Source organism: Castor canadensis, chromosome 4 (assembly GCF_047511655.1).
Source record: "Castor canadensis chromosome 4, mCasCan1.hap1v2, whole genome shotgun sequence".
Taxonomy (NCBI): Eukaryota; Metazoa; Chordata; class Mammalia; order Rodentia; family Castoridae; genus Castor; species Castor canadensis.
The window spans coordinates 164,524,870-164,539,322 of NC_133389.1; the positions used below are offsets into that span (position 1 = coordinate 164,524,870).

At 43.4% G+C, this 14,453-nt stretch overlaps 1 protein-coding gene across 1 annotated transcript in view; it reads right to left on the reverse strand.

The window, feature by feature from the left end:
- Positions 1 to 14,453, reverse strand: part of Marchf4 (membrane associated ring-CH-type finger 4) — a 111,834-nt gene that overhangs the window by 12,516 nt on the left and 84,865 nt on the right. The window contains exon 3 of the mRNA XM_074071678.1: positions 13,169 to 13,361. Coding sequence (XP_073927779.1) covers positions 13,169 to 13,361 — 193 coding nt within the window. The remainder of the gene's footprint in view (positions 1 to 13,168; positions 13,362 to 14,453) is intronic.

The window sequence follows — 14,453 nt, forward strand, 5'->3', positions numbered from 1 at the left end:
TCTCAGAGCTCTTCTTGTTCCAACACAGAGACTCTAAGAGAGAACAGCCACCTGCTGCCACTTTTTCCTGCAGAATTCCAACAGGTCCTGAATCACACTTTGCTCAATAGGTCTTTTAAGGGTTCATTGTGAGAGAGACAGCATCTCCATGTTTGGGTTACACCCCTTTGAGGAACTGATGACAGCAATGACCAACATGTTGGGTTGGAGGGGAGCCTAACATCCAAATTGTCCTTACAGTTTTAAAGTGTGAATAAGACTCCTGAAGCACACTTAATTACCCTTGACCCAGCCTGAAAGATTTTGGATAAGGAGGCTTCTACTCTGTCTTACTCTCACTCTCTCCCAAATGTGCCAACTCCCATTATTTCTGTCAGTTCTTGAATGTGTACTTATGCATTGGTGGTACTGAAGACGCTCACCTGTCCACTTCTCCACAAGTCTGTGTGCACACTACTGTGCTCTTTTCTCCAGAATGTGAACTCCTTGGGAACAGGGCAGAGTATGGCTAAGTCTGGGCAGCTATGCAGCACCAGAGAGTGATGAAGCCATGGGGCTGGAAGAGGAGCCTGGGCTTAGGCAGAGAGAAACAGGAATTTTGAGGCCCCAAAGTAACTCTTTCCAATGAGAGCCACTACACTTCATTCTTAATTAGCTTTTCGATAAGACAATTTTACCCTGATTGAAAAGGGTGGCTTAAATTTTTTGTCTGAATGCTGCCTTTTAATTACCTAGCTGTCTAGTATTGGGAAGTAATTAAACCATTTTAACAGATAGGTGGCCAAAGGGAAAGAAGGTGCACCTGTTTTTCTAGATAACGTTTGTTTGGTAAAAGTTGGAAAAACACTACCTCATTTACATCCCACTCTCCTCAGCCCTCTCCTGCTTCCCGTTCTACAACTTATTAATTCCTTGGGTGGAAGAATTGTTTTTAAGATGGGGAAGATGGGGGGGCTCATCTGATGGGACAGATGATGTGGGCAAGATTGAAAAGATGGCAAAGAATGAGGAGTGGGAAATGGCAATGGATTGAGAAAGAGATGCTGAATTTAGATGAGAAGGAAAGAAGGCTATTGGAAAAGGAAATACAGATATGGTAGAAGAAAATGGGAAGTTAAGATGCTTGGTAAAATCAAACCCAGTAAGTTCTGACTGAGTCCTTCTCAGGGGTTTTCTATTTAATTTAATAGCTATCTAGTAAGAACCTACAATGCACCCAAACCTGGGCTGTATTTGTGGAAAATCCGGTTCCAGAACAATTCCTACCTTCATCTTTCTCACGTCTCTCCATCTTTTTGGGGGACTCATTTCCCTCACATAGTTACAGACGCTGTAGGTTGTCAGTCCTTTTGTCATTATCTCCTCCCTCTCCCACCCCAGGGAAATGGCCTTTTGCTTAGCCCACCAGGACTCTAGAGAAGGCAGACACCATGAGTGAATGGTCCTGCTTGCACAGCTCCTCTGGCCCCTACACATCACAAGAAGAGACTTCTCACACAGCATCCCAGGCTGCCCCTGCTGTATTTTGGCCATCAGCTCTTGCTGTGTCCAGAGCAATGAGATACAACTTAATCCAATTGAGTCTTTCCTGAGTGTCTAGTTCTGGACTAGCCATAGGACTAGTTATCTAGGCTAACTGAGAAACTGTACAGAAGTCCTGCATCTCCTCGACACCAGAATCCACTTCCATACCCCATGTCTTCTGGTTTAAATAGCATGACATTGCTGACATCTCTAAAACAGTATATTTGAATTTTAGTATGCATTGGAATCTTCAGAAAGCTTGATAAAACACAGGTTCCTAGCCCTACCTCCAGAGAATCTGACTCAGTATGTCTGGGATGAAGCCTGAGAATCTGCATTTCCAAGCAGACTTGGACAATGCCAATGCTACCTGTGGGTGGACCACACTTGAACATCACTGCCTAGAACATGGTCCTTATCCCTGCCTGCTGATACACACACACACATATATATATATATATATGAGCTCTAACTACATTTGAAAAATATTCTCCTTTCAGTGTGACAGGCATGAAAATGGAGGGCAATGGTAGAAGTAGATACTTCCTGTCCTACCCAAAGATCTTTGGGCTCCACAATTTAGAGTAAACTCACTTCCCAATGAACATGTATTAACAATTAAAGTGTCTGCCACTTACAAGCCTTGTGGCTTTAGGTGAGTGACTTGCTCTTTCTCGGCCTGAGTTTCTCATCAGCCAGTTGGGGCCAATATCCCCTTGCTCAGAGTCATTATGAGATCAGATAAGGTGATGAGCCCTTCATGTTGCACCTGGTACACATTTAACACTCAAAGCCACATGACATTGCTGTAGGAGAGATCACACGACTGACATATCTCTTCTTTCTTGATTGTCAACCCATCCCCATCAAAAGCACCTGCTCTTCTATGGAACTGTTCTCCTTCCCAATCCTCAGGCTGAGTGATTGCTTGTATAAATGAATAATACAAGAGCTGAAAGGCTCTCAGATGCCTACTGATTGTTCCAGGTGGAGATAATCAAAATCTTCAGTACTGACTGCCCATTGAGGGCACTGCTCCCCTGTCTATTTCACCACTGTCAGAGAGCTGTGGAGTGGGACTTTTTTTCCTGAAGCTCCATCATGACCAAATACTCATCTTCCAGATTCTACCCCTCAAAGCTCAGCCTTTGCTATGCTAAAGAACATATTGGACAAGTGTAGGAAAGAAACATAACCAACTATTTTTGGTGGGTTCAAAGGACTGCTGCTGCTGAAGCATGCCAGATTGGCTTCTACCTGGCCAATATTTCTCAGGGGTCCATCTTCATGCTTCTCACAGTGGACCAGGTTGTGCTTCTGGGGACCTCCATGAGGAGGTAACAAGAGATGGAATCCAGGGACCCCATTTGGGCAAGCTCACCTTGACTCAAATGCTTCTGAGCAATAAAGACTCAAGGACAACATATGCCAAAAGCATTTGATGAGGTGAATGTAAAGCCACCTTCTCTTCAGTTTCCATTCGATGCCCTGTCAGTGCCTGGGGCGAGCAACCCCTTGGAGGTGACTTCTGACAGATCTCTCTTCCTAGCAGGCCCCTTCTGAGCTGGTTGACCTTGGCCATGCTATACAGAGAATTTCTCAAGACATCTGACTCAGAACCATTGTAGCCCCTCTGTTCACCCAGGGCAGCACAGCCCTTTGAGAAGCCCTTCCCTAGGAAGCCAGTGAGAGCAGGAGATGCTTTGAAATGAAGTGAGCTTAATTCAACAGGACTGAGTAGAGGAGAGAAATTTGCATTGGTATCACCATTGGTTCCACTGCTGGAAGTGTGTTTGTGAAGTGATATCCTGAGACACTAGGGATTTTTCTGCAGGGGTTTCTTTGTGAGGCTTAGAGTTCTCACTCTCCAGACAGAGCATAAAGCCTCTAGGTACACTGGGTCATGTCAGTGATTGGAGGTGATGATGAAGGTGATGATGACGATGATGGTGACAATAGCCAATATTTATTGAATGCTTTCTATGTACTGTCATTTTAAAAGAACTTTGCAAAATAGGGTGCTTTTCACAGAAAGTCTGTGAGGTAAGCCATGTCATCTCCACTTTATAGAAGAGGAAACTGAGCTCAAAGAGGCTAAATGTTTTGCTCAAGGACACACAGCATGTCCATGAAGTCGGACATAGCCTAAGGTGGTTCATCTGAAACAGAACAGTGCCATGTGTCTGGGGCTGTTTCCTCCTCCACAAGTTCACGCACACAAGGTCATGCGCAAAGCCCAGTAAGTATCTATGAAAATATAATTTTTAAAAACTTGCATATGTGTACATAACTTCTATTTGAATTCATAATAAGATGTCTTTTGCAATACTTGTTTTAATGTGTTACATTGTTTTAACAGAGTAGTTAAGATGCAAGCTTTGGGGTCAGATAAAACTGGGTTCTTGTTGGAAGACCTTGGGTGGTTCACCTCTCATCCTTGGTTCTCTCATCAGGAAAATGGGCATTACCATAGTAACTGCACAATAGAGTTGTGGGAGTAAATATAAGAATGCACTTAAAGAACATAGCACACTCTTTGCAGTACTTGGAACATAATGAATAATACATGTCAGTGATTAGTTTATCATTATTAAGTGTATGATTTCATCTTACACAGATAATAAGTAAGTAAACATCATCAGCTGGTTTTGGTGCTCTTGAGAGGTAACAGATTGGCAATGTCATCACATGCTAACATTCTCCCGGGGTACATCTGCGTCTTCGTGCTTCTCAGGCGTGGTCAAGCTGAAGCTCATATACATTGTTATAAAGCTATAAAAGTTGTTTACTTAAGCAGACATGCCAAAGCTCTATATCTAAAAAGAGTTCTATTGTTTAAAATCCATCAGACGTTAAAAAATTATCCTTGGGAACAAGGGTATTTTCTCCTCAGAAACTATCCTAGCTCGAAACATTTCTGGAAATTCCTTGGTAGGATAAATTTTCTGTAATGGAGATAGCTGTCTCCTAAAAGTCCACCCTGTTCTTTCTTACTGTAGAGTTGCCATTGAACAAGAATAACATTTCTCAGTACTTTGTAATCAGGAGGGGCCAGGTGACTAGCAGTCAATGTGAACATGGGTCAGGCCAATGTTTAGGAAATAAACATTGAAGAGAAAAGTGGGGTGTAGAGGTATTTTTATTCATGTTTGATTTTCTACAAGCTCGAAATTGCTTAGGTCCCTGAATCACTGTGTGGAAGCAAATCTCATACTCCTCAGGAACTTCTCTTGGGCCAAACTACTGACAGTTGGGAGCTCATTTTATATGTATATAACCTGCTGAAGTTACCCTAACAAATATACCTTCAGTGTAAGCTTAGGGACCATAAGAGAAGAGAAATTTGTGGCTTGATGGAATGTTTCATGTAGTCTCCAAAATGTGTTAACTGGCTTGAGCATCAACCTTATTCATCAGATTGGGGCTACTAATAACCACAAACCCATCATCGGTGGACATATATGCCACTCCTGAATCTATTTGGTGCTGAAGACAGTTCCCAAGAGGTGTTCCTAAATTATTTTGATCTTTGGCATCACAACTGGAACAAAATCAGTGCCTCCCATGGGGTCTCCTTTGAAGCGGACAGTACTGGCTTGGTAAATCTGCTTCTAAATCAGTCAACTTCACCCTCCAAGCATCCAGCAGCTCAGCTGTAGAAAGGGGGTTGTGCGTAAGAAGCTCCAGGAAATGGGATAGGAGTTAACAGTTAACTCAGAAAACTGGACAAGCCACATGCAAATAACAGAACATGGCCAAGTACCCTCTTGCCCATTTGTGTGGTTAATCCTTCTCATGTTAGTTTGGTCTGGCCTGACATTATATTGGGGATCCCCACAGTCTCAGTCAATACCCTCTGAGAGCCCACAATGGAAGTAACTTCCAAATCCTAGAATTTCAGACCTGGATGGACCTTAAATATTCAACACTTTCATTTCATAGATGAGGAAACTGCACGTAGAGAGAAGTAATTCGCCTAAGGTCATAGAGGTCATTACTGGCTAATCTAGTCTTCCTACTCTCTTTTATTGCACCAGGTTACCTGTGTCATTTTCTCATCCTAATCAGGAAATTAATAGGCCTGACAAGTGGTTTCATTTCTAGCCAAGAGGAGGGAACAAAGGAAAGAATTGTAGCATATATGTTTTTTTAGTTAATGTGAGTTTAAATTTGAAAAAGAATTTTTTTTACCATCCTCCTGCCTTTTTGCTATAGAGTACAATTTAAATCTCTTTATCTCAGAGGGAAGGAGCAGGCATCTCTATAACACTGGAAAGAACCTCAAGGAACCACATGGAGAAGAAACTTTAACATTTTTTAACATTTTTACAGATGTTTCTGTAATTTTGCTGACTACTATGTTCCATGTTTTAAAGCTCTGGAAGCAATCTCAGAAACATCCTCTCCTTCCTGACCCCATTCTACTTACAAATAAAAAACAAACATGATGAGGATGAGGTCCTTGTTTTTGTAGAACTGACTTTTGGATGGCCAATCTCTTACATAGATCTGTGGAGTAGGGGGATAAATGCTTTTGGATGCCAAAGCCCTTAATTAATTTGCTCTTGTTAAGTCTTAATAATTTGACCCACTGGAGCAGAGAATGCCCCATTTGTTTGCTGGGAGGCTCTGTCAGCCTCTTGGCCACAGCCAACAGTGTCATTAGAGATGATGGAAGAGGAGGCAGGTGCATTGAGGCCAATAGATGTAATCAGATCTTCTTGGTGAGGGAAGCAAGAACCTTCAAGAAAAGGTGATGCTCCATATAAGAGCAGACTCTCAGTTATGTGAGTACATGGGGCCAGGCTACATCTATCTCTAGGCTATGACTGGGTTCAGATTATAACAATTTTGCAACCCTCCTTCAGTGCCCACTATAAGAAGAATCTATCCTGAGCAAGTGCCTCGTACCTTGATCACTTATAGTTTCAAGTGCCCACCCCTTTGCATGTGCCACCTTACTCATCCCTCTCACCAACCCTCTGTTATTACTGGGTTCACGGAGAACAAAAGGGAACAAAAGGGAAGCAGAGAGAGGTTGTACAGCTGTGGCCCTAGGCCCTAGACCACTATGTAGCACCACTCCTACCACTCAAGAAACCCACTATTGTCAGTGGAGACTCAATTCCTCCTATTTTTCTCACTCTCCATCTCTGACCATCCCTTAAATGTTTAAAGTCCCCCACGCCTCTGTCCTTAGCCTCCTCCCTGAACATGCCTTCTATGTTGGCCCATCCAAATCCTCAACCTCAACCACCTCTTACTGTTTACTTCTAAATCTGCTTTAAGTCTTACCCAATAGCTGACAGAAACCTGGGTCGACACTAGAGATTCTTATCCGTATCTTATCACCTCCCCCATTTTACAACAAATATGTATCCTTGCCAGAACTGTACTGACGCCTCAATATCTTCCTTTACCTCACCTGTGCACTGTAAAAGGCCTGCTCCCTTTCTTCCCTGACAAAGAGACCTTTCCTGGCTCTGCCTTCTCTCTGCATTCTCTAATGTCCTCCATGTATCTTGTTTCTTTCTACTGCAAACTCTTGGCTTAGGAACTGGCTCTTGCCTCTCTGCCTGGATTTTAGGCATAAGATAGGTGATCTTTTGTTTTGATGCCTTTGCTAAAGACATACTCTTTGGTTCTCCCTTTGTTCCACTCACTACCCACCTCATTTTCATGCTCAGTGGTAGTTTCCAATCCCCACACAAGCCAGAACCCTGGAGCCTGTCACTGTCTCGGATGGGGCCTAGATAAGTCTATCAAGTCCACATCTTACGTGTGGCTCAAGGTTACCCCTGCATTTCTTCCCCACTGCCACTGTGTTGAATCCCTTTACTTCCAGTTCAGACTGTTACAAACATTTCCCTCCTACCTCCAGTCTACTCAGTTCTGACCCATCCTCTCCACAGTCGGCAAATTATGAGTTTAAAATGCACCTCTGCTCCAGCCTTTGTCCTCTATGAAATTTTAGCAATCCCTCCCCATCTGGCAGGATTCGGCCTCTGCCAGCCTCCCCCACCTCACTGTTCATTGCTAACCTCTCACCCTGGCTCTTTGCACTGACCCATGTAAACCTGCCCCAAATTTCCCACGCATGCTTTTTTTACTCTGTGTCTACACAGGTAAGTCTCTCTGCCTGAAATATTCTTCTCATTCTTTTGAACAAACTTCAATTTATCTTTTAAAACCAGCTCATGGGTAGAGTTCCTTCAGCAAGCCTGCCAGGATGACTCCAAGAGAGTTAATAACTCTTTTCCCTCTACCTTCCTCTCTGCCTTGTACAGATCCCCCTGCCCACTGGGTTATGATGTATTTGTAGACTGAGCTCCTTGACGGCAAGGGATCATGTTTCACTCATCTCTCTGTTCATGTTTCCTGATTTGGAGAATAAAACAAGGCAGCCAATAGATGTTACCGAATGAATGGATCCAACCATTCCCAACCCCTCTGACTCAGGCTCCTCCTCCTGGTGCTTACTCCTGTTTCCAAAGGTCAGTCCCAGCTCTTACTACCTGAGGATCAGTGATACCTCCTCCACTTCTCCCATAAGATGGAAGATCCTTAAGAGGAGATGACTCACTTATCTGAATGTATATACCTAGTGATCTCTCAATAATTTTTCTGAAGGAATGAATGAATGGATTTCCCAAGTTCATGTTAATCAATAGACTTACCCTAAGAACCTCCACCCCAAGTACCTTTCACCAGGGTATCTCATAGAGAGATAAATTCTTCAAATTTCACCTCAATTTCTCAAGCCTTTTTCTTTCAGTTGGTGTCCAAATAGCACTAATCAAATAGGAGATATAGCAATAGCTAACCTCCTAAAGCCTGAACACAAGACAGGAAGAGAGGGAGTTCACTGACTTTCTGATTGCTACCAATGATTGTGACTGGGCTAATTTCCCCTCAAACTGTTTTCTACCCAAGGTCTGATATTACAGCACTGCCTGTGTTATAACATTGCCTGCTTTGGGGGTAGCCCCTAATTGGTATGTGTAATTTCACAGAACAATCAGAGGTTAAATAAGCAGTAGAAAGGGCCCTAGAATTGGAAGCAGAGGTTCTTAGTTCCATCCTTAGCTCCATCATTTGATTAGCTGCGTGACCTGGATCACAGTTACTTTGAGTATTTCCTCATATGTGAAATATGAATCCCTGCACATCTTTTAGGATTGTCGTACCTTCATCACTTCCTTGCAAGATTTGGTAGTTGGTTCTGTCCTTGACAACTTACATTTGGTTTTCACAGTAGCATGCATTGGTCTAGGAGATTAAGACTAAAGCAAAAGATGCTTTGTCTGTTAGGGCAGCTTATATTGCTATGTGCATAACCCTCTGATATAACCAAGTCCAGAGCCTCTGACCTCAACCCTGGAGCTGTGCTGCATTGATCAGAGAACCCAGATCTCCCTGGCAACCACCTCAGGCAAAATCTCTTGATGAGCACTAAAGACCATTCTTTGAATCGTTGCCCTGGTGTCTTCTCATTGACCATTTGTGGTCCTGGAAGCCATCTGGGTAGATACAGTCATGAATGGTTCTGGCATGACTTCATGAGCAGCAAGCAGACCATATTCCAGCCTTGTGACCTATTGGTTTCCTGGCAGAGAGTATCTGATGTTGGCACTGAGTTCTCCTCAGAGTCCCTCCCATTCTCATGAACTCTCCCTCAGAACATCATTCCAATAGAAAAGCTATACATGGCATGGTGCCAGTGGCTCATGCCTGTAATCCTAGTTACTTGGGAGGCTAAGATCTGGAGCATCACAGTTGTAGGCCAGCTCAAGCAAATAGTTTGTGAGACCCCTATCTCCAAAATAACGAGAGCAAAATGGACTGGAAATGTGCCTCAAGCAGTGGAGCATCTGCTTTAAGCACAAAGCCCTGAGTTCAAACTCAAGTCCCACCAAAAGAAAAGCAAAGCTATATATTTATTAAGGATTCACTAAAACTGTCCATTTTATGTTTACTATCTGTGGCCTTACAGCAATCTTAGGGAGTATTGTTCTTGGTATCTGAAACATAAAGTACAGAGACTCATAGCAGCAGGCTTTATTCCTATTCTTTTACTCAGCCTTTCAAAGTAACACAGGGTTAGACTCATTTTCCTTTCTCCTGATGATGTTTTTATCCAGGTGCTAAAGTCCCTTCCATTTAAGGAGTTTGGACCTGTGAATATGGATTCTTTTACTCAACCAACATTACCAGGCACCCTGGAAACTATGCCCAGGTAAACCCTGCACCCACTTAAGGATCTAATTTTTCTCCTGAGCCAAGAAATGAGCCCTGGATTCAGACCACAGGTAAGCCTGACATGCCACTCTACCTCCCCTAATTGACTCTAATCCCAACAGTGCTTTCTGCCAGTCCCTATATGAACCTGAATGCCTAGTTGAGCTGACAAATAAAGATATCATTGGTTGGTCTTGCAGTTTCACCTGATTATCCCTCCAAAAAGCCCCTAAGGGGCAGATATTTTTACACCCACTTGGAAAGTACTATGTATTTTTCAACTGTCCAGAACGCTACAGTGACTGATCACTTGAACTGCACCCTAAAAGCCACCATCATCACCACTAATCATCAATACCATCATCAGAACCACTACAAGAATCTGTTTGTGGGTTTCCACTGTCTGTCATGTCTTGCTGCTTTCTCTAAACCATGTGTCACTTCCTATTTTATTTCCTCACAGCATTTTCTCCTGTGGACAGACAGCCTCTCCTAGAAGAACACTGAGAGTACTACTCTGCTGTCTGTGTCACCCTTAGACAAATCATTCAGGCTCAGAGTTTCAAGATCTGAAAAGTAGAAAGAATAGTCTTTGTCCCAGGGATATGCTCAGAAATGGAATTAACTCAGATTATAACCAATAAAATGATACAGCAGTCTGAACTCTTTAAAGGTGAGATAGTTTACGTCAAACTGTTTGGTCACCTTTGGAGATGGCACCAAAAGCCACTACAAGGGTTTCTATGTGGTCCCTTCCCATCCCATGTCTGTCTCCAAGCAGGCATTGGATTGTTTAAGCAGAATGGATGGATTATAGTGTGGCTTTGCACACTGGGGATTTTTATTTTCCTAAAAGCAGGGAAGAAAAGAAAAATAATGTGAAAACTTTCAACATTCAATCTACCTTGTTTCTCCCAGAAATTAAATAGCTGAGTACCACATGTACATAAGAAGAGAAAGAATAAGAGAGATAGAAGTGGGCCAGTGGGGGTATAGGGAGGAAGGCAGGCAGAGAGGATCCCAGAAACAGACAGAGGAGGAGAGGATAGCACAGAGCCCTGCATAGAGAGAGACGCCAGGAGCAGGAGCAAACAGAGCTCTACACAGGCCACAATAGTAATACTGGGTGGCTTAGAGCCACAGAGAGCTAGCCTGTTCATGAAAGCTCCCTCTATTAGTGGGCCCAGGTATACCTGAAGTACAGGTAGCATCTGCAGGTGTCCCATAAATGATATCATGGGACTCCTGGTATCTGATGCAAGAGTGCGAATGGAAAGAGCCCTGCACTGTGAGTCAAGAGACCTCACTTTTAATCTCAGCTAAGGACCTTGAGCAAATCTCTTCCTTCTCTGAGCTCAGTTCTCTCAGCTGAAAAGCAAAGAAGTTAGTTGTACTGGTAGATTGCATGGTCTGTTCTTTGTTCAATTCAGACCTCAAATCTGTGGAGCCATCAGTGATAGATGGCATTTATGCTCCTTCTCTTGCCCACGCTCCCCCCAGGACAGGGAAGTATACTTCTTTGTCCCACCACTCTATTTATGTTAAACTTACTGGTGATTACACTGGCCAGTGGGCTGCTGGTAGAAAGGTCAGTGTGTCAGTTTTGAGCAGAAGCTTTGAGAGGCATTACAAGTTTCCCCAGCCCTTTTGTGCTCCTGCACTCAGCTAGGAGAAGAGCACACCCCCATAGTCCCTGCTCCTTTAGCCTGGGTTCCACCGTGAGGAGACTTGGAACAGACCAGATACACAGCGAGAAGTTAGGCCCAGCAATGTCCAGCAGAGCCTCAGCCATCTCACAAATCCTTCAATGGGAAATAAATATTTATTATAAAGGGCTATAATTTTGGAATTGTTTGTTACTGAACCCAAAGCTAACTAATACACAATATGGTGGGAATGTCTCATAGAAGCAGATCTCAGAACTGATCTAACATCTACCTGAAGGAGAATGAAGGACACTCGGAGAGGCCCCCACAGGAAGCCCCTCCACTGTTCCCCTTTTCATGCCAGAGCTACTGTAATCCTCCATATGGAGGCACACCTGGATGTTGGCATCAACAAAGCTGGCCTTGGCAGAGATAGGAAGGGAGTTTGGTGGGAGGGGAAAGTAGATTAGAATGCATCAATGTCAAATTCCTCCCTACTCACAGTCCTCTGTCTCCTACAACTTCCACACTTGAGTTGTTTCTCTTACCACCTAGGTGCCGTAATTGAAAGGCTCTTGAAATTGGGGCTGATATATTGATTTAGTTAGCATAGGGAGACATAAAGATGGCTTAGATAAATTTATAAGTTCTAGCTTCACTGGTCTGTGGCTGCTGCCATCAGTATGTGAATCTCCAGGACTTTCTGATTCCCGATATTAAAAGACCTCTAAGAGATTCATATCAACATCATACCAGCCAAATTCTAACTAATAGATATTTTCCTGCCAAGCAGAGCAGTGTAGCATATTTGATGTAATAAACACACTCTTGCCCAGAAAAGACAACTGTGTTACCCTAATGCTCCCAGTACTGGCCTAGGGGGTACCCTGAGAGTTCCAGGTGAGAATATATGACCAGTATTCAAGCATGCTCTGCCTCACTCATTTCCTACTTCCTCAGTTGCTTGTAACAAACCTTCACAATTGACAGCCACAGCCATCTATCGAAATGAAAAGGACCCAGGCCTCCACCAACCATGGTGGAAGAGAGAAGGAACATAGATTTGCAGATGAAGTAGGAACTGAAGTAATGGGTTCAAACTTTTTCCTAAAACATTGACCCCTTTTAAACAAAATCTTACCTGGAACACAATTATATGTAAATAGATAAAAGCACAAAAGCTTAGGGTAAAGCAGATGTGAGGATTCAGTCTGTCTAGGCGGTATTCTATTTCCTACTCCCAAAGTTGGCTCTTGGAGCTGTGTGTAGACCTGCAGCCCTACATACAGTTTGGAAACCTCTAGACTAGAGAAATTTGGGGCATTGGAATAGGCTTATACACAGCTGTAAAAATAAAGAGGCAGATATCATCATGGTTGCTTCCGGACATTTTGCTGGGAAGAGAATGGAATTAACTGTATAGATATCCCTTATATTGTCTTGGCTGCCATGGGACACACAACAGAAAAGAGGCCTTTCACATCCAGCTTTTCTCAAATCAATGAATCAAGCCTCATTATCCTTGCCTTCCACTGGGCAACAGATTTTCCTGGAAATGGTTTTGATCTTTCTTCTTTGCCTTGCCTTTTCCCCCTTCCCACCTAGCTCTCATACCTAAGCTGTGACCTCTCCCGGCTCACAGGTCTCAAGCCTGGTGCCATCTCTGCTTTGGCTTCCCAGTGTAAGGAATTCTGAGGGATCTGTCCATCTCATCAGCACATTGTTCCCCACTTCCCGTGGAGACAAACCCCTAGACCCACCTATGCACACCACGTCCATGAAGCCATACATCCCATAGCAGATCTGGAAGAGGAGGTCTTGGCGCTGCCATTTTGCCGATGGACTGAAGGTCGACCAGATGAGCCAAGAAATACTGGCGATGAGGAAGAGGGAACCCAAGATGGCTGCTGCAATCTGAACCTTCTCAATGACTGTCAGAGAGATGGCCTGCCACTGTGAAGGAGAGAGTCACAGGTTACTGTTGCTTAGTTGCCCTCACCCTATTCCCATCCCTCTTCTTTCTGTTCCAGCAGCTCAACTCTGATATAAGATTTAAACCAGGGCTTCCCAACTTGTAGCACAATGAACATTTTTGCAGTTCCACATTGTTCTTCTGATGCAGAGGAACCCTATATCACATGAAGTGATCAAAAATCATTGTAAGTGGTGGTGGGGGCTTCTGGGCAGGGAGGGCTGAGAAGGAGATACTTATACTTGATTATGATACGACAGAGAAATAGGAAGGAAAAAGAGAAAACAAAGAGCAGAGCTAGTGTGGGTGGCATTCCAGGGCCCCAGAATATTCTTTTCAGAGCAAAATGGTCTATTTTCTTACTAATAGGTACTGAGAGGGCACAGGTCTTTCTTTCACTGTTTTATTTTGTTCCATTTAATATACATGCTACAAATTACCAATTCAACAGACAAAGAGAGGACACAGGATGTGGGAGAGAGATAAGGAAAAACAACTCCTACTTCATGGGATGTATGTTAACACAGACTTTTCTTCTTTCTTTTTTTGCAAAAACAAAAACAAAACACTGGGCTTATAGCAGGGTTGATGGCTGGGTTGAAGGATGGAGTGTGGGTGAGTTTCAGCTCTGGAATTCTATGATTCCATGGCTGGTTCAGGCAGCACTAACCTAAATGTAAGCCAGAAGTTGTATTTTAGTTTCATGTTTATTCTTATAGTCACTTAGCAAATATGTACTATTTTGTATATGTCTGGCCACTATGCTAGATGCTGGAGGTAAAAGTACTAGGCAAAGCCAGACAAGGTTCCTCTCTTGTGAAGCTGACAGCCTAGGGAGCAGAAAACCCTGTGGATTTCCAACTGCAATACATCAGGGGTGAGAAAGGAAGGCACATGGCACTGTGAGAACCTGTAGTAGGGCATTTGGCTTCCCATAGGAAGTGATATTTGAGCTGTGTAGGAGTTCACTGGGGAAAGAGAGAAAGAAGAGTACTCCAGGTAGAAGCAAGAGCAGGTGCAAAGGCCCCATGTCGTAAGAAAGCATTATGAATGTGAAAAACTGGATGAAGTTT